We start from the raw sequence: 20964 nt of genomic DNA, 5'->3' as shown, positions 1-20964 counted from the left end.
CTGAGTATGGTGACGGCGGCGACATGGTGTTATTTGATAATGGTAGGCAGTGGCGGCAGTTAATAATGAATATGTGATAGCATCTTAATGAAATTAAGTCTCTATTACAGATCTTAATCATACAGACCTATTCAGACCCATTAAGTGATTGTTAAGTAAAAAAACAAACACACTTAATGATTAAGATCTGAATAATTAAGATTCAGACTTTAAAAACAAACGCACTTAATATCTAAGATCTGAATGATTAAGATTCAGACCTCCATTAAGTGCAAACAAATGAGGCCTAAGATATTTTTGCAGCTTGGCCTCAAAATAAGCTAATTTTTGCAGTTTGGCCAAATATGCTATTAATTTCTTCATTTACTATAGATCCAAAATAGTTAGATCACTCAACACAATAAAAGAGTAGTGAACAAATAGAAAAACTTAAGGACAAAAGGGGAAAAACACATATGAGATTATATACAAACACAACACAATAATCTGCGGGAAATTACATTACAAATAAAATCAAGAGAGCTCCTGGGTAATAATCTACCCACCACTCTGTGTTTCGAATAATCAACCAGCTCGAGAAGACACACACAGAGTCATATATATATATATATATTCGCTCAGTTCTTTACAGAATTTGAATTTTTGCAAATTGAAAGCTCTGATATATGCTTCTTCTTCGCTATAAAGAACCCTAGGGTTTTGTTATTTATTGGTTGAGTTTGAGGCGAAATTGAATGGCGAGTGTGTACATTCCAGTACAAAATTCCGAGGAGGAAGTTAGAGTATCATTGGACCAACTCCCAAGGGATGCTTCTGACATTCTTGACATTCTCAAGGCTGAACAAGCTCCTCTTGATCTCTGGCTTATTATCGCTGTACGTTCAATTCTCTCTCTCTCACCCACTTATGAAATTGTTAGGGTTGAAATTTCACATGTTGCTTTGTGTATTATCAGCTCACTTTTGTTTGATCTTTTGTTGCAATGTTCAATTTAGTGGCATGCGAATTTTTGTTGCATTAAATAGAATTTGTGCTTGAACGTTTATGTTGTAGAGGGGATAAGAGCAGTTTTACAAAATTTAAATAGAAAACTTGCATGGTAAGTCTCGCGTTTCGCAACACTTGATTTTTGTTTCTCTAAAAATTTTCTGTGCCTCCCCCTCCATCTATGATGGATTTTGCAGAGGGAATATTTTAAACAAGGGAAAATCGATCAGTTTCGACAAATATTGGAAGAAGGTTCTAGTCCAGGTACTTATGACACGTTTAAGTGCATCGAATGGGTATTTATCCATTCTTATTGAAAAGTCAGAGAATTTAAAGTTGCTGTCTTTCTTTCTTTAAAAAGACTAATTCCTATTCCACGTTGTTATGGTGCAGAGATTGATGAATATTATGCAGACGTGAGGTATGAGAGGATCGCCATTCTAAATGCATTGGGTGCATATTATAGTTATCTTGGGAAGATTGAGACGAAACAAAGAGAAAAAGAAGAGCACTTTATTATGGCAACTCAATATTATAATAAAGCATCTAGAATTGACATGCACGAGCCCTCTACTTGGGTTGGAAAAGGTGATCATTATTTCATTTCTTTAGTATAAATATTGCTGCTTGAAACAAGTAATTTGATGCCTTTCTGCGGTTGAATTTAAAATCATTTTGCTGATGCAATAGATTGACTGTAAGCTTCTTCTGAGACGGTAAATCTGTAAGTTGTCATGGACGGCCAATCTAGGTTTATTTTCATTGTTGATCACCTTACTTACTGTCTTGTTGTTTTTATTATGCTTTTATATGGCTTTTTGGTACTATCCCTTCTTGTCTATATTTTCATTATTGTGGTGCTTATGCTTTCCTGAGTCGAGGGTCTATTGGAAACAACCTCTCTATCCTCACAAGGTCGGGGTAAGGTCTGCGTACACACTATCCTCCCCAGACCCCATAGTGTATAATACTGGGTATGTTGTTGTTGTTGTTGTTGTTGTATTGCAACAAGTCTGTGGACCGATGTTGAGTTACCCGTATGCATTTAGTTGACTCCTGTAACAGGTAGGATATTCTTTGTCAAGGCTTTAAAAGATAAAATTTTAAAGAGATGTGATAATTTCGCCTAATCGTTTGGTTAAGTCTACAGAATGTGCCCGGGGCTGAATGGATGTTATTTCACCAGTTTTTCAAACTTCTGTCCCAGTTATTCACATTGGAAAAAGGGTTGCGTAAAATTACTAAAAACAAATAGGTTATGCCATGTTAGTTTGCTTCATTGACTGCTGGATCTTATACTGTTTCTTGAGTTTCTCAAGAGGGTTTTCAAACATCTGAAGTTTCCCGTTGCTATTCACTTTGGAGAAAGGGTTGCCTAGACTTATTAGGAACTTATAGGCTATGTCCAACCATATATGTTGAGTTTCTGACTAGTGCTTGAGGGATTATGCTTTTCATCATGCTTGTAATAAACACTACTTTGTCAACACTTATTCTAGAATATAAGGTTGTATTTTATTGTTAAGCTGGAATAAAAAGGTGTCATAGTACTCATGTAATTGTTGGCCAGTTGGATGAGCATGCACATCTGCTTTACAGGTCAGCTTTTACTTGCCAAGGGCGATATAGAGCAGGCATTTGCTGCTTTCAAGATTGTACTTGATGGAGATCGTGATAATGTTCCTGCTCTCCTGGGTCAGGTAAGCCTATTCCTTGCTTGTTTTCGTTTCAGAAACCTTTAATATGTTAAAATTTTATTGGCGTTATGAAGTCAAGAACTGTCTTCTAAAAATGATGGTGGTTGGTCAGCTTTAAACGTTTCAATATGCTCGGGAATGAAATTAATATACTGTCCTAGAATTGTGACGTTGATGACCATGGTAACATGTGAAGGATAATTAACTGAAGAACTGCATCTATCAGCTGATGTAATTTTCGTTTCTTGTGCTCTGGTGCAAACCATTGTAACTATAGGCTAATTTCAAGTTTCAAAATCTTGTAGTGACTCTCATAGCAACGGCCTTCTCCAATCTTTTGCAGGCCTGTGTTCAGTTTAGCCGTGGACGATATTCTGATTCACTGGAGCTATATAAGGTTTGTCGTCCATCCATAACTTTATAGATGGGTTAATGTGTTGGCCTTGGATAGGAGAACGGGCGTAGCTACCCCTCTTCGCACCAAATGAAAAAATAATCCAGTTGGGAGACATCAAAACTCATCTATCATGGAAAATGTTTTATAGTTCTCTAAATACTGTTAGAAGAAGCGATATTGACTCTATGATGCCCTTTTGTGGCTCACATGTATTTGGTAGAGGGCCTTGCAAGTTTATCCAGAATGTCCTGCTGCGGTAAGGCTCGGAATAGGTCTCTGTCGATACAAGTTGGGCCAAGTGGAAAAGGCAAAGCAGGCTTTTCGTCGTGTATTGGAGGCAAGTCAAAGATTTTGTGTTAATAATTTTGTTACAATTCGTTGTATTATTTTTAACTGATATGACTCTCTTGTAACTACTTCTAAAACTGTAGTTAGACCCAGAGAATGTGGAGGCTCTGGTGGCACTAGCAATTCTGGATTTGCAAAACAATGATGGTCAGTTCTGTCCCTTAGATTGATGTGTGGAGTCTATATATGTGACTCTAATTTAATTCTGCACATTCCAGGCAGGAGATATAATTAAAAGTCAGATTGCTGTAAAGCCTTGAAGGTGCAAAAGTGACCAATAAGATCAATTTTGCTTCTTCGGAGAAAATTAGTTCTTACTCGCATATCTAGAAAGAGTCATTGTGAAATACCTTATCTTGTTTAGAAAGCTCTGGTTGAGATTTCTCAGGGATTATAGTTTGTGCGAGTCTCCTGATTTTAATGATTTAAAAATAGAGTTTTTAACAGTATGATGTCTAATTTGGTATCAGCTCTTTATATACAGCTTCTGGTATTAGGAGAGGAATGGAAAAGATGCAAAGAGCTTTCGAGACATATCCCTACTGTGCAATGGCTCTAAATTATCTGGCCAATCATTTTTTCTTCACTGGTCAGCATTTTCTAGTGGAGCAATTGACTGAGACTGCACTTGCTGTAACTACACATGGGCCAACTAAGTCTCATTCGTACTACAATTTGGCACGCTCATACCACAGCAAGGTCTGAAGAAACAAAAACCTTTGATAGCATGATCCTTGTTTATGATCCCCCTAAAGCTTCAATTGATGATATTCATTTTGTTTCCCATGACTTAAGGGTGACTATGAGAAAGCTGGAATGTACTACATGGCATCTGTAAAAGAAAGCAATAAACCGCATGAATTTGTATTACCCTATTACGGTATGTTTTCTTTGTGCTGTCTGTCACTAAGTATTTGCTTTTATTTCTCTATTCATGGTTTTCGTTGCTTTGAATTTCCATTTAGAAAATTGTTGTGATCCAAGGTTCATAAGTTTTAATCTATGATAGATGGCCGAATGGCAAATGACTTTCTAAGTAGGTTTCTCTAATCGGCAGGTGTAGCATGAAAAAATGAAAAAGAATAGATATAGGCAACTAAGGGTCATTTGGTTACCGGGTAGGGATACTAATCCGGGATAGAATATGGGATTGTACTTATCCCATGTTTTGTATTAGTTAATGGTGGGATAAATTTTATACCAAAATGAGAGGATTAGCTATCCCATATAGAAGGTGGGATAGCTAATCCCATGGGATATCCCAACCCATGGAATATCCTTGTCTATCCCATATATGAACCAAACGACCCTTAAAAGAATTGCCGCGCTTCTGGGCATCTTTCTTCCAAGTTGGTCCTGGGTGGCTGGGCCTCTCACCAGCTTAATAAAGTCTGAAACTGAAAAGTTGTCTCCTTATAACCACCTTGAGTCCCTATATGACAGATGATAAATTCATCAGATATTGGAGGATCATTAACATACCTGCCAAGAATGATTCATAAAAAATGTGCTTCAAATGACTAAAATTCCCTTGAGAAAATGCACACGTCTTGCCTCCTCTGAAACAGGTTAATTGTGGTGGATGGAGAATGTAACGTGCAACAAAAGGTTTCAGGCTTTCAATTGAGAAAGTAAAACTTGCCAACTAAATCGTGCTTTGATCTTTTTTACCATTTTGCTTGTCTAAGTTAGGATTGGGACAAGTACAGCTGAAGTTGGGAGATCTTCGGAGTTCGCAGGCAAACTTTGAGAAAGTCTTGGAGGTTTACCCTGAAAGTTATGAGACCGTGAAAGTGAGTTGATACTTGATAGAGTATTTTGTTGGGAGGGAATATTGTCAACATTTAATTATAGTATAAAAAAACTTGATAAATTCTTATTTTTTTTGTTTTCAGTTCTGACTATTTTCAACATTTTGTTTTTGTTCTTTGAATAGTTTATGTTTTGTTGTTCTAGGCTCTTGCACACATTTATGTGCAGCTTGGCCAGACAGAGAAAGCTCAGGAATACTTGAAGAAAGCCACTAAAATTGATCCTCGTGATCCCCAGGTCTTTTATTGTCACTTATTCTATATAATAGTTTCTAGAAGACCTTTGTAGGTGCAGGGAACTAAAAAGAGGGGAAAAAAGGCAAAATGAACAAATAAAAGATAGTTTCTGAAAAAAGGGCATGTGATGCGGATGCAATCCTTTTAGTCTCTTGAGTAAAAGAGGGTGGGAGTTTAAAATCTGTTAGTATGTGATTTTAAAAATGTCATAACACTGTCCTGCTGCTTATTGTTGATGAAATAAACTCATTGGTTCTTTTTATCGAAATTGTTTCTGTGCCACTCTATCTCCATGACTATTGTTTTTTTCTTCATGTTACTGGCAATTAAAAACTGAAAAATCTTCTCTTTTGCATCTTAACAGTATCCTGATTTTCTATTCATGTACCAGATTTAGTGAGTTTATTAACTTCTATTTACTCCAATATGTGTAGCTGATAGTGACAACTTGATGTGATTGAGCTGCATACTTTTTAAAGTGCTTAACGCCATGTTTGGTGTAATTCATAATATGACTTTGACTTCTTTAAAACGATGCGAACAAACTTGTCCAACCATGAAAACATCTTAATAATAGGTAAGCTCTACTTTAGATGTCCAAGATGAGAATTTGAAACTTAGATACTCAATACTTATTATTAGGTTAAGATTATTTTTTGCGTATTCTCACTTCATAAGTAATTTTTTGGAGTTTATCTACTAGGGAAACTATTATTGAGAAATGAGAAGATATAATACAAAATAATTTATATGATAGGTCCCACAGGCGCAGACTGTAATTGTCAAAGGATATTGTTGGTTTGTCATTTTTACAGATCAACATTGATCAATTATTTCTAAATCATGAGTTCAGTTTTTATTTGATTTGGTTCATGTTAGTTTCATTGTGTAAATAGTAGTAGATAACCCTAATCCCATATGTATTAGGAGTAGGACATGTATTGTGTATATATAGGGCTCAGTGTATCATTGACTTAATTAATCAATAATAATATTTTTCTCCCGTGCATTCTCACATGGTATCAGAGCAACCGTGAGAAATTAATCGTTGTGCGTCATTCCAGCGATATCCGGGAAGAAATAACTCAGTCACCGTGCAATTTTCCGGTGACCTAAGTGACTAATTGCGTCAAAGTCACTAATTATCAGTGTTGTGCAAAATCCAACACCACCAAAAGGTCCCCAAGAGAGATCCGACCAAACCCCAGAAAAGTTCACCTGAAAACACTCATCCACGCGCCCCCACGCGCTTGCCGGAGCTCTGCCGCCGGCGGCGCGTCTGTCTCACGCGCCGGCACGTGAGGGCTGTTCCGGCCAGAATTTCAAAAAGTTTCTTTTGGACAGTGTGTTCTTCGTGTTTTTCCGAGCTTACCCATCAAGTTTACATCAGATTCTGACAACTTTGGAATTTTCCGGCGAGCTACAGTGATTTTCCCGACGTGAACAGTGATCCAGCAATTTTCTGTTTTTTTTCCGGCACAATATTATAATGGAATCATTACCTGAAGCCTTCACCTCACAATCTGTTGGATTAAATGCAATAAATCCAATCCAGATGATTTCTTTACCAGATTATATTGAGTTCCTTCAGTACAAAGCACGTAAACAGACATCTTCAGGATTAACCTCCGTCGTTCCAACAAATAGTAGCATGACTGGTGTCTCTCAATCTTCACCTTCTGAGTCTTGGGTCATTGATTCAGGTGCATCTGATCATATTTCTGGTAACAAATCTCTTTTCACTAGTATCTCATATTCTGAATCTCTTCCAACAGTCACAATGGCCAATGGGTCTCAAGCCATGGCAACTGCAATAGGTCAAGCAAGTCCACTTCCTTCCTTACCTTTAGACTCAGTTCTTTATGTTCCTGGTAGTCCTTTTAATCTCATAGCCGTTAGTCGCTTAGCCAAATCACTTAAATCTGTTGTTCTATTTCTTGATGACCTTGTTTTTATACAGGAACGCAGTACAGGGCGGATCATTGGTACCGGACGTGAATCAGATGGACTTTATTACCTTATCCTTGCAAAATCACATTGGAGGGAAAAACTCGCATCTTGTCTTCCTCCAATAACTTTCTCTCGTTACTGATTCACCAGATTTATTACATAAACGGTTAGACATCCCAGTTTGTTAAAACTTCAGAAAATGGTACCCGACTTATCTCACTTGTCCACTCTAGAGTGTGGTCGTGTCAGCTCGGTATGCAGTCAAAGTTTGGTTCCAGATGGCCAGGTTGATCGACTTAATGCTCGTCTTGTTGCCAAAGGCTATACTCAGATATTTGGACTTGATTACAGTGATACTTTCTCTCCCGTGGCTAAAATTGCATCAGTCTTGCCTTTTTCTATCCATGGCTGCTGTTCGCCATTGGCCTCTCTATCAGTTGGACATTAAGAATGCTTTTCTTCACGGTTGACCTTGAGGATGAGGTTTATATGGAGCAACCACCTGGTTTTGTGCTCAGGGGAGTCTATTGGCCTTGTATGTCGGTTGCTCCGATCCCTCTATGGTCTAAAGCAGTCTCCTCGAGCTTGGTTGGTAAGTCAGCACAGTTATTCAGGAGTTTTGCATGACTCGTAGTGAAGCTGATCACCCTGTATTTTATCGACATTCTGCTTCAAATCTCTGTATTTATCTGCGTCGGTTTTATGTTGACGATATTGTTATTACCGGCAATGATCAGGATGGTATTAGTAAGTTGAAGCAACATCTCTTTCAGCACTTTCAGACTAAGGATCTGGGCAGATTAAAGTATTTTCTGGGTATTGAGGTCGCTCAGTCTAGCTCGGGTATTGTGATCTCACAACGGAAGTATGCCTTAGATATTCTTGAGGAAACAGGAATGACAGGTTGTAGACATGTTGACACTCCGATGGATCCGAATTCTAAACTTCTGCCAGGACAGGGGGAGCCTCTTAGCGATCCTGCAAGATATAGGCGGTTGGTTGGTAAATTAAATTACCTCACAGTGACTAGACCTGACATTTCCTTTCCTGTGAGTGTTGTGAGTCAGTTTATGGATTCTCCATGTGATAGTCATTGGGATGCTGTTGTTCGCATTCTTCGGTATATAAAATCAGCTCCAAGCAAAGGCTTATTGTTTGAAGATCGAGGCCATGAGCAGATCGTTGGATACTCAGATGCTGATTGGGCAGGATCACCTTCTGATAGACGTTCTACGTCTGGATATTGTGTCTTAGTAGGAGGAAATTTGGTGTCTTGGAAGAGCAAGAAACAGAATGTGGTTGCTCGGTCTAGTGCAGAAGCAGAATATCGAGCAATGGCTATGGCCACGTGTGAGCTAATTTGGATCAAACAGTTGCTCAAGGAGCTAAAATTTGGTGAGATTAGTCAGATGGGACTTGTGTGTGATAATCAAGCTGCTCTTCATATTGCGTCAAATCCAGTGTTCCATGAGAGAACAAAACACATCGAGATTGACTGTCACTTTGTTAGAGAAAAGATACTCTCAGGAGATATTGCTACAAAATTTGTAAAGTCAAATGATCAGCTTGCTGATATTTTCACCAAGTCCCTCACTGGTCCTCGTATTAGTTATATATGTAACAAGCTCGGTACATATGATTTATATGCACCAGCTTGAGGGGGAGTGTTAGTTTCATTGTGTAAATAGTAGTAGATAACCCTAATTCCATATGTATTAGGAGTAGGACATGTATTGTGTATATATAGGGCTCAGTGTATCATTGTCTTAATTAATCAATACTAATATTTTTCTCCCGTGCATTCTCACAGTTCACTAGGTTAAGTCAGTTTACTACATATAGTGGAACTGACATAAGGAGGGTGGAGTCCAGTTTTGAATGTATAAAAAAAAAGGTCCAGTATAGAATTTAATTGAAGATTTGTCTTTCCTACGCTTTTCATGGATACTGGTAACTGATTAGGTTTTTCCCTATCCCTTTTCCAATATATAGTGATTTATGATTGCTGACCTATGCTATTGTTCCATCTTATGTCACCAGATATAGAACTTTCAGCCATTTAAAATTAGACTAGGAGTTAGGATGGTAGTACGGGCCCCTCTACTTTTTGGTATACTACTAGTATACAGGGATTTCCCAACATTAATAAAATCATTTACTTCACAAAAAAATATTGGACTAGGATGGCATGATATCTTGAGTCAGATACTGTTCTCTTCCTGAGATCTGCTTTATTTATCTTCTCATGCTTCTATGCAGGGCTTTTTGGATATAGGAGAACTGTTAATCTCAAATGATCCGGCTGCTGCTTTAGAAGCCTTTAAAACAGTAAGGGCCTCGAATATTTCCATTTATCTCTGTATATTTGCTCAGTTGACTTAGTTATGCTCCCAGAAGTAGAATGTACTTCTGGTTTCTTGAAGGAGTGAAGAGGAGAACATCTGTTGTTTTAGAACTTGATTTAGCAGATATAAGCTGGGTATTCTACTGATAAAAAAGGGTATTCTCGATGGAAACATCTACTCCCTCCGTTCCAGTTTATGTGAACCTATTTCCTTTTTGGTCCGTTCCAAAAAGAATGACCCCTTTCTAAATTTGTAAACAGTTTAGCTTAAATTATATTTCTACCCTTAATGAGAAGCTTTTATAACCACACAAATACTCTGGGCCCCATTTTAACTTGTTTAGAATCACAAATTTCAAAAGTCTTCGTTTTTTCTTAAACTTCGTGCCCAGTCAAACAGGTTCACATAAATTGGAACGGAGGGAGGACTAATTAAGCAGTCTTTCTGATCTTCAATACTTCGAGGACCCATCTCATTCTGTTTGACCTCTGTCTCTCTCTCTAAGTTCTATTCTAACTCAGATGAAGAGTTTAAAATTATCTGCTCCATAATTTTCCGCCTTCCAAAACTTGTAAGTTGCTGAAATTTCATGCATCTTTCTTGTTTCTTTGTTCCTTCTTTTGGGTTGCAAGTCTACTATTCATTTTCATCTGCTCAAAAAAATAAAAATCTAGTACGTACTTTCATTTTAAAGATGTTTTAGCTCTTACTTTACTCTAGTAGTAAGCTGTTGGAAATCTTATTTATCAAAAGAGTTGGTACTTGGTAGTTGGAAATACCTGTCTGATTGAAGACATTAGAGTTCCAAACAGATTAGATGCAAATATGGCATGCTTTATATGTGAGTAGCTGGAGATTGGGCATCCAGAATTGCTTTCTGCAGTTACTGCTTTGTGTAACATCAGTGTTGTAAATTTCTCTTGATGGTACTATGAACAGCTTAGGTGGATTAAGAAAACTGCACCAAAAAAATGATCATATTTGAAATTCATTAGATTTTAAGCTCTCTGAAAGAAGATTTTGGTATACTTAACTAAGGTAAGACCTGATTAATTTTGCAGGCGCGGAATTTACTTAAGAAGTCAAATGAAGAAGTACCAATTGAGTTACTCAACAACATTGGCGTCCTCCATTTTGAAAGGGGAGAATTTGAGGTCTGTAAAGTTTCTTTTTGTCATCGATTTCAACCTGCTTGCATGTTTAGATTTATCATTGTATTCAATAATGGCATATTATCTAGATCGCTAACCTTTATTGATTAATGATTTTTCAGCTTGCTACACAAAGTTTTAAGGAAGCTCTAGGTGATGGTATATGGCTTAAATTCCTTGATGCTAAAGGACAGTCTGATGATCCAACTTCTGAAGGGCATTTATATTCCAACGGTGAAGCACGATCTGATATGTTTAAAAGTGCACAATATCCAATCGATGCCTGTGAATCTGTTCAGCAATACAAGGACTTCCAGCTGTTTCATAGACTTGAGGAACAAGGAATTTCTGTCGAACTTCCTTGGAATAAAGTTTCAACACTCTTTAACATGGCAAGATTACTGGAGCAGTTGCATGACACAGAAACTGCTAGCATCTTTTACCGCCTTATCTTATTTAAGGTATGCATGCATGTCCAATTGATTATGAGCTGGCTTATTGGTGACTCCTAACATTGATGAAGCTCAGTTTTTGTTCTTGGTTGTTATATGATTAAGATGGTTAGACTTCTGAGAAGTAGTGTCCGTCGATTTTCTCCCTATGCATTCATAGACTGTTATGTGGAAGGTCTGGGTATTTCAAAGGGAAAAAAATTGAAATAGTATGAGTTGCAAAGAGAAAAGACACAGAAAAAACCCAATCTAATATTGACTTTTAAAAGATTAAAAAAAGAAAAGAAAAACATGAGCCGTCACATCAAGGTGAAAAGAACGTAAGCTAGTATTACTCTATGTTGGTTTGAATGCTTAATTAATTATATGTGATATATAGTACTTTTACATAGTTTTGATTTTTTTAAACTATAAAAATTTATGATATATAGTACTTTTACATAGTTTCTAAATTATTTTTATTTAACAAACAGAAAGCAATGTTCGGTTCACATTGAAAATTAGATGAGATAATGCTTGTACGTGGAATCCTGTTAGTCTTTTTGGAACAGAGGAAGCATTAATTTGAACTCCTTAAATTTGTGAATTATTTATAGCATCTATAATTGGTGTATAAAGTTGTTGACTGAAAGACTTATCCATTTATTTATCAAAACGATATTAAATGAAAGATCAAAATTAAAGAATATGAATACGTTCATAGATTCATTAAATTTGATTGGTGGCCAATTGGATTATTTGGAAAAGAATAATTTATTTATTTTATTTAAATGGATGGAGATAAAAAGAATTTCATATTTTTAAATTTGATAATCTTCATTATAAAATGTGTATAACAATTTTTCACAGAAAATAATACGCCTACTAATTATTTAAAAATTCAATATTATTTTTTTGCAAGCTTATTGATAACCTATCCTCAAACAAAAATAGTATAATAGTCGCAGGCTTTTGGTTATATCATTGCATAAATGTTTCTGAAATCCTATAAAAGATGTTAAATACAAAGTGGTTGCATGAAGTCAAAAGTAATAAGAAGTAATGGTGGTGAAGGAGAAACTCCCCATCTCAATGGGAAGGGGGAAATTTTCATTTCTCAGCTGCTTCTTTTGCCACTACCTTTTGCCAATGTAATCATGAATAAAGTTAGGGAATATCACAAATAGGAGGAGCATCCCTCTTGTCTTAAACGGAGCAAGTGCAGAAAGGAGAATGGTGGCTGGTTTTCCAGAGACATCAGAGAACAGCTTTAGGGAGAGGGTGAGAAATTTATGTTGGTTACACTCTTCAAATCTCGGTTCTTCCACATTTAGATATGGGGATAAATTAAGGTAGAGATGCAGATCTTTATAGCAACGGATACATCTGTTGTCTAAGTAATTATGTATAGTTTTCTGAAAAATTAGTAGTAGATTCATAATGGGCTATTTTATGACTTGAATCAAATAAGCCTTTTCTTAACTTGCTCAAACTTTCCCATTGAAACAAACTTGCTTGAACTTAATTAAACCGAAGAGTCAGTCTTTTGATGCCCAATAAAGATGGCTCTGTATAATTCTAATGATGATGCCTCATTAGCTGTAAATAACACCATTGGAGGATGATTTTGCTGTCCCAAGGTTAGTTAAATGATTTCCACTATTTGCAGCTTTAAAGCCAGTAAGATTAACATGAATATTGTTGTGGGGATATTATATAACTGTTGTATCTTTTTGCACTGTCTTTATTTCATCCTTAGCTATCCCATATGACCTCTTTTCCTGAATTTCAGTATCCAGGTTATGTAGATGCTTATCTGCGGCTTGCTGCCATTGCAAAAGCCCGAAATAACGTGCAGCTAAGCATTGAGCTGGTTGTTATTTCTCCCCTTGTATCCTTATGTGCATACTATCCTCTGTGTATTCTCGCTACCCAGAAGCCTTCTTACAATAGATTTTCATTGATCACAGATTGGTGATGCACTCAAGGTGGACGAGAAGTGTCCAGATGCACTGCTAATGCTTGGTGATTTGGAACTTAAGAATGATGATTGGGTCAAGGCAAAAGAAACTTTTCGGGCTGCTAAAGATGCAACTGATGGAAATGATTCTTATGCTACTCTTTGTCTGGTGAATATGTTTGTTTTGAGCTGATTAAATTTTCTCATCTCATGATTTTTTGTCATTAGTTGGTGAAATATATAATACCCCCCCTTTAGCATGTTTTTATTGTCACCCTATTGTATCTGGTTGTTTCTTGAGTTGAAAGTTGCATGGACTTATGACTGGCACAACTTATGTCCTTACTAATTAAGCTAATAGTAGAACCTGGAACATCTGCTTATCATATATTTTCTTGTATTGTAAAGGGAAATTGGAACTACTTCGCGGCTATTCGGAATGAGAAAAGAGCTCCAAAGTTGGAAGCTACTCATCTAGAGAAGGCTAAAGAACTCTATACAAAGGTATTGTTTTTCTCCCAATGCAATTTAAAAACTCAGGTTCCTCCCATCCCAACAATCCCACCCAAGAGGATCAAGGATATTCTCACTTACCATCCGCGTGACTACTACCTCCTCCTACCGTTTGGTGGTGGAGGTGCTCTGCTACTATAGCAAACCTCACGCATCTGACTCAGTTTAGCTAATAAACTATGTGCACTCTAATTCTTTGTAAGTTGTTAGCTGTTAAAGCTGAGCAGTAACTGATATATTTTTGACAATTGGCTTCAGTGAAGTAGTAATACTATACCTTAGATGAAGATAGAAAAAGATAAAACCATGATTGCTATTGAAGCCGAATATTTGCCTTGAAATTTTACCAGGTTATCCCGCTTTAAGTGGATAATGTGTGTTAAGTGAATTCATTTACTGCAACCTGGAGTTTTCATTTTTAAATTTCTCTATTTGGGATCTTTGCATCTCCTTGGGCACTTCCCAAATATGTTTGTCTACAAGGCACAATGATCTTGCTCAATGCTTTTTTGGTTGCCTGTCCGAGATCGTTGTGTCTTTGAAGTGTCTCAAGTGCGTGAAGTGAATTTGTCAGTTATGTTTTATGTTTCTTTTTTAATTTTTGGAGATTAAAAGTATACAGATTTTTGTGTATATGTACAGGAGAGCATATACACACTTGTCTATTGGAAACAACCTCTCTGCCCTATTGGGGTAGGGGTAAGGTCTGCGTACACACTACCTTCCCCAGACCCCACTTTGTGGGATTTTACTGGGTCGTTGTTGTTGTTGTTGTACAGGAGAGCATCGAAAATTGCTGTGAATGTAGATAATGGCATAACTTTGTATAGTGCATATATAAGATTCTTGTTTTGGCATATATGTTTAGGTGTTCTCTTTAGATATTTGTATGTTAAAGGAAATAAATAATCCCAATAGAAACAGTGTATTTGATGTGTCATCGGTGTGTTTTGTATGCCATACTATCTTTTGAAATAGCCATCATGTCCCTGTCATGTGAACATGTGCTTTTGTGTAAGCTTCAGACTTCCTTTTTGGATTTTGTCTGTTTGCATTTTGATAAAACCCTCGGTTGAACTTTCAGTTGCCTGATGTGCCAATACTGTTTATTCCACCAGGTTCTCTTTCAGCAGAATGCAAATCTCTATGCAGCAAATGGTGCTGGTGTTGTTTTGGCAGAAAAAGGCCAATTTGACATTTCAAAGGATCTTTTCACACAGGTCCGTTAACTTTTTCTACTTCTACCCAGTCGAGGCAAAACTTCAAGTTTATGTAGTGTCTGCTGGACATTCTTCCTTGTAGGTTCAAGAAGCTGCCAGTGGAAATGTATTTGTCCAAATGCCTGATGTGTGGATTAATCTTGCACATGTTCACTTTGCTCAAGGGAACTTCGCATTGGCTGTGAAAATGGTATGTTCTTATTCCCTCTTCATTTTTAGCTATTTCTCATGTTTGATACTTCCGCATCACTGAATGCGTTGATGGGTTTGTATCTTGCAGTATGAAAATTGTTTGCGGAAGTTTTATCATAATACCGACAGTCAAGTGCTCCTCTATTTAGCAAGAACACATTATGAAGCTGAACAATGGCAGGATTGTAAAAAGACTTTATTAAGAGCCATCCACTTAGCACCTTCAAATTATACATTGAGATTTGACAGTGGAGTAGCACTACAGAAATTTTCTGCCTCAACGTTACAAAAGACTAAGCGGACTGTGGATGAGGTACTTTGAGATGAGCTTCTCTCTTCTTCCTCTCCTTCCTCCATCCTCCCCGTGGTCAAACTGAAATGAATGAATTTCTTTGATTAGTCCCTGTTAACTGCTCTTCCTTGGTCACATTCTTAAATATTTATCATATGTTGTGATGATTTTGTAAATTTTCTTGATAAATAACGTTGTTCCTTTTAGCTGCTCTTCCTTGCTCTCACACACACACATATATATATATATCATACGCTGTGAAGATTTCATGATTTTCTAGATATGATGCAAGTCCATCATGTTGTGCGTATGATAACTGCTCAACAGGCCTTTAATGAGATATGTATGCCACTGATATCTAGATTGAACCAAAATAGTCTGTGGAGCCAAAAATGATAGATACGCGGGGGGAGGGGGGGGGGGGGGGTGTATGTTCTTTAATGAAGCATCTACTACATGGACATATCAAGCGCTGAAAGAAAAAATAGAGCCTAGCTGAATGCCCGGAAGAAGATCTTTGACGGCTGAATCTGGATTAAACCCAAGCTGTTAAAGTTATATTTGGAGAACCAAAAGGCAGACTTTTTTAAGTTGGAGAATGGTGATCGCTGTAGTCTTATATGTCCAACTGGTTGTCTTTGGAAAATATAGTTGATCTCTGCCAGGATCATCTTGGCACCTACAACAACAACAACAACTACCTAGTATAGTCCCACAAGGTGGGGTCTGGGGAGGGTAATACGTACACAGGCCTTACCCCTACCCGAAAGGGCAGAGAGGCTGTTTCCAATCGACCCTCGACTCAGGAAAAGGAAAACAAAAACAAAAAACAAAAAGCAAAAGAGCATTAGTAACCCCCCCTCCCCCCCCACCCCCCCAACCCCCCAGCCCCGGGACAGAAGTAACGAAAAATTCTAGAACGCCCCTATCCTGCAACCCTGATACTAGACCTCCAGACTTTCCTATCAAGGGCCATGTCCTCGGAAATCCGCATTCTAGCCATGTCCTGCCTAATCACCTCTCCCCAATACCTCTTGGGCCTCCCTCTGCCTCGACTCGTGCCAACCACCGCCAGCCGCTCACAACTCCTCACCGGGGCATCGGGGCTTCTCCTCCGCACACGCCCGTACCACCTGAGCCTCGCTTCCCACATCTTCTCATCTACTGGGGACACCCCCACCTTCTCCCGAATAACTTCATTCCTAATCCTATCTAACCTGGTGAGCCCGCACATCCACCTGAGCATCCTCATCTCCGCAACCTTCATTCTCTGGACATGGGAGTTCTTCACCGGCCAGCACTCAGCCCCATACAACATGGCAGGTCTAACCACAGCTCTATAAAACTTCCCCTTGAGTTTCTGTGGCACTTTCTTGTCACACAAGGCTCCTGATGCAAGCCTCCATTTCGACCACCCCGCCCCTATACGGTGAGTGACATCCCCGTCGATCTCTCCGCCCCCCTGAATCACCGACCCAAGATATCTAAAACTGTCCCTCTTGGTGATGACCTGAGATCCAAGCTTGACGTCCCTGCCTACTTCGCTCGGCTCGGCGCTAAACTTGCACTCCAGGTACTCTGTCTTAGCCCTGCTTAGTTTGAAACCCTTGGACTCGAGAGTCTGTCTCCAGACCTCCAACCTCTCGTTAACACCGACCCTCGTCTCGTCTATCAGGACTATGTCATCAGCAAAAAGCATACACCATGGCACATCCCCTTGAATATGGCGTGTTATAGCATCCATCACCAAAGCAAATAAGAGAGGGCTAAGTGCAGATCCTTGATGAAGCCCCATTACCACCGGGAAATGGTCTGAGTCGCCACCCACCGTCCTAACCCTAGTCTTAGCTCCATTGTACATGTCCTTGATCACTCTGATGTAGGCTTCCGGCACGCTCTTCGCCTCCAGACACCTCCATAGCACCTCCCTTGGGACCTTGTCGTATGCCTTCTCCAAGTCGATAAACACCATGTGCAGGTCCTTCTTCTTATCCCTGAAGTGTTCCACCAATCTCCTGACAAGGTGGATAGCTTCTGTAGTGGAGCGGCCCGGCATGAAACCGAACTGGTTCACGGATATAGACGTCATCTCCCTCACCCTCGCCTCAACCACCCGCTCCCAGACTTTCATGGTGTGGCTTAGTAATTTGATACCCCTATAGTTGTTACAACACTGGATATCCCCTTTGTTCTTATACACGGGCACCACTGTACTCCACCTCCACTCCTCCGGCATCCTCTTAGTCCTGAAGATCACATTGAACAACCTGGACAGCCACTCTACTCCTGACCTACCTATGCATTTCCAGAACTCCACCGGGATTTCGTCTGGCCCGGTCGCTCGACCCCTACTCATCCTACGCAAAGCCCCCACGACCTCCTCCACCCTAATGCGCTGCAGTACCCAAGGTCTCTATGACACCATCTTGGCACCTAGATTCTCATATATTGATACTTTGACTAGACCTTAGCTATACCTTTCTTTGGCTGGGGATTACTGTTTAGAACTTCAAAATTCATCAGGGTAGCTGCAGATTTTGTCTCGTTAGACTGTGTATCTGAACATAAGTAACATGGCTTCCCTCTTTGTTTGGGGTGCGCGGGTGGGGTGGTAGTGTGTGTGGGTGTTGGGGGGGGGGGGGGAGGGGGTTATTAATTGAATTTGCTGTTTTTTTCAGATTTATTATACTGACCACTCAATTTACAGGTATTTTGAGTGCTATATTTTACCATGAATTATACATGAGAAAGAAAAAGTGGCATCTCTAGTTCTTATGTTTGTATTTTTGTGATGGCGTAGGTGAGAGCAACGGTTGCAGAGCTGAAGAATGCAGTTCGCTTATTCAGTCTATTGTCTGCAGCTTCAAATCTTCATGTTCATGGATTTGATGAGAAAAAAATTGAAACTCATGTTGGATATTGCAAGCATTTGCTTGAGGCTGCAAAAGTTCACTGTGAGGCAGCTGAGCGTGAAGATCAACAGAATAAGCAGAGACTGGAACTTGCTCGTCAGGTCATATTGGCTGAAGAAAATCGTAGAAAAGCTGAGGAGCAGAGAAAATATCAAGTTAGTTCTCTATGGCATTATGTCTTCTGGTTATTGCTTTTGCTGCTTACTTTTACTCACATGCCTCTGGAAACAGTTAGAGAGAAGGAAACAAGAGGATGAACTCAAGCAAGTGATGCAGCAAGAGCAGCATTTAGAGCGCATTAAGGTATATTTTGTCATTTGTCACTGCTATACATCACAATTTTAGTGACGGCACATCAGCTTTATACTCGGAGAAATTACTTTAGTAGATTTCTGAGCACCAAAGGAGGAGATTTAGACTATCTTCACATAAGCAGTGTCTCACACTTTCTCCAAAATGTGTACCATTTCAGGTTCTAGTCCTCGAATTTCTCACTTTGGGAAATGGAATTTATCTAATTTAAAAATTTTCACCTGAGCACTTTTGGATAAAAGGAGTGTGTTTGTAGAAAGGAGAGATGGTGTTGGCATCTGCCCAAACAGGGATTGGAACAGCCTTCGGGCTTTGCCTGTTAACGGACTTTTGAGTAAAAAGAGTGACTTGGGTTTAAGACTAAAAAAATTTAAAAAAAGGAATTTACAATTTTTTGATTTGATTAACCAAGGATTGTCAGATTATTTTATATGTTTAGTTGATGGCATAACGGCTTAGGTATGATAGAAATACTAAAATAGAAGTGATAGCACTTTCCAGGACAACATACTAAAATAGAGGCGTAGGAAACAGTTAACTGATCTCTAAACAGCAAGGTCAAACTTGTACTTCGGTTTACATATCATTGCTGTTCGTCTTTCTTCTCTGTCCTCCAAAGATAAGAATTTTCGGTTACACTAAGTTTAAGAAATTACATATTTTGTCGCTAGGAACAATGGAAGAGTAGTACTCCTGCCTCTAAGCGAAAGGACAGGCCCCAAACTGAGGATGACGAGGGCGGGCATGGTGAGAAGAGGAGGAAGAAAGGTGGGAAACGGAGAAAGAGGGACAAGAAATCTCATTACGAATCCGAGGAAGCAGAAGCGGAGATGGATGATCAGGAAGAAATGGATGATGGTGAACGTCACAGAAATTATGAAGAACCTTATTATCCAACAAATGATCATGATGAGCAAGCAGAGGATAATCCACAGGATCTACTTGCAGCAGCCGGGCTTGAAGATTCGGATGCCGAGGATGACACTGTAATCTCTCTCTCTCTCTCTCTCTGTGTGTGTCTCTCTCTCTCTATATATATTTGTACTCTCCTTATACTGTTACACTATTTGGTTCAAGGGATGGAGAGGTAAATTTGGAGTGTACTTATTGATCTACTTATTGGCAAATGTCATTTCCCATTTTTGGTGATTTGGTAGAAGTGGAGAGGATGTAAAAGGCATTTACTTCCTCCTTCCTATCTAAACTTGAGTACTTGGAAATTCTGTTCTATCCAGAAAATAAGAAACTTAACCTTTATGATTCCTCTTTTACTTCCCTACTGCTCCACTTTCCAACCAACCAAACGACAATATGTTTGGGTCACACTAGAATACTACAACAACAACATAACCAGTATTATCCCACACCGTGGGGTCTGGGGAGGGTAGTGTGTACGCGGACCTTACCCCTACCTTGTGAGGATAGAGAGGCTGTTTCCAATAGACTCCCGGCTCATGAAAGTATAAGCACCGCATCAATGAAAATATAAACAAGAAGGGACAACACCAAAAAGCCATATAAAAGCAGAATAAAAACAACAAGATAGTAAGGTGATCAACAATGAAAGAAAACAACGGTTAGTCATACAAACCTACTACCAACAGAAAGTGAGACTGCGTGTCAATACTACTGTTATGAACACTCTAGACTACCTAGTCTACTACCCTAATCCTCGATCTCTATACCTTCCTATCAAGGGTCATGTCCTCGGTCAGCTGAAGTTGCGCCATGTCTTGCCTAATCACCTCTCCCCACCTCTTCTTTGGCCTACCTCTACCTCTCCGTAGGCCCTCCAATGTCTACCTCTCACATAGTGATTAAAAAAGCGAGCGCTTCCTTGCTTTAAGCGAGAAGCGAAGCGGAGCGCACAGTTCATCGCTTCTGCCATTAAAAGCGACTCTGGTAGAAAAAGCGACCGCTTCTCTGCAAAAAGCGAGAAGCGGTGAAGCGATAAAAAGCGAGAGAAGCGGACGCATCTCTGTTTAAAAATTACCCAAAGCCCTATTTTATTAAAAACTTGGTTTTAAACAGTCTGGACTTCTTCGACTTCTTCGACTTCTTCGAGACTTCAACAGCAGCGAGAAACTAGCGTTCTTCAAACAACATCAACGATTTCTTCCTCTCTTCTTCATTAACTTCAAACAACAGCAGCGATTTCTCTTCTTCAAACTAGGGTTGTTCTTCTTCTTCTTCAACAGTACAACAACTT

At 38.9% G+C, this 20964-nt stretch overlaps 1 protein-coding gene across 1 annotated transcript; it reads left to right on the top strand.

Annotated features, from left to right (window-relative positions):
- Positions 1-485: 485 nt before the first annotated feature.
- Positions 486-19741, top strand: LOC109216772 (protein CTR9 homolog; the record flags this gene model as incomplete). The annotated part of the gene is made up of 23 exons (XM_019380954.1): positions 486-875; positions 1185-1251; positions 1381-1575; positions 2587-2687; positions 3028-3081; positions 3302-3418; positions 3513-3576; positions 3914-4128; positions 4225-4309; positions 5122-5222; positions 5386-5478; positions 9687-9755; positions 10834-10926; positions 11046-11384; positions 13147-13227; positions 13325-13483; positions 13723-13818; positions 14946-15047; positions 15130-15237; positions 15328-15552; positions 18332-18598; positions 18675-18746; positions 19427-19741. Coding segments are annotated over exons 1-23 (3159 nt in total), but the record flags the coding sequence as incomplete, so codon positions are not given.
- Between the last annotated feature and the right edge of the window lie 1223 nt (positions 19742-20964).

Source organism: Nicotiana attenuata, unplaced genomic scaffold, assembly GCF_001879085.1.
Source record: "Nicotiana attenuata strain UT unplaced genomic scaffold, NIATTr2, whole genome shotgun sequence".
NCBI classification, from domain to species: Eukaryota; Viridiplantae; Streptophyta; class Magnoliopsida; order Solanales; family Solanaceae; genus Nicotiana; species Nicotiana attenuata.
This window is presented reverse-complemented; position numbering and strand designations above follow the sequence as displayed.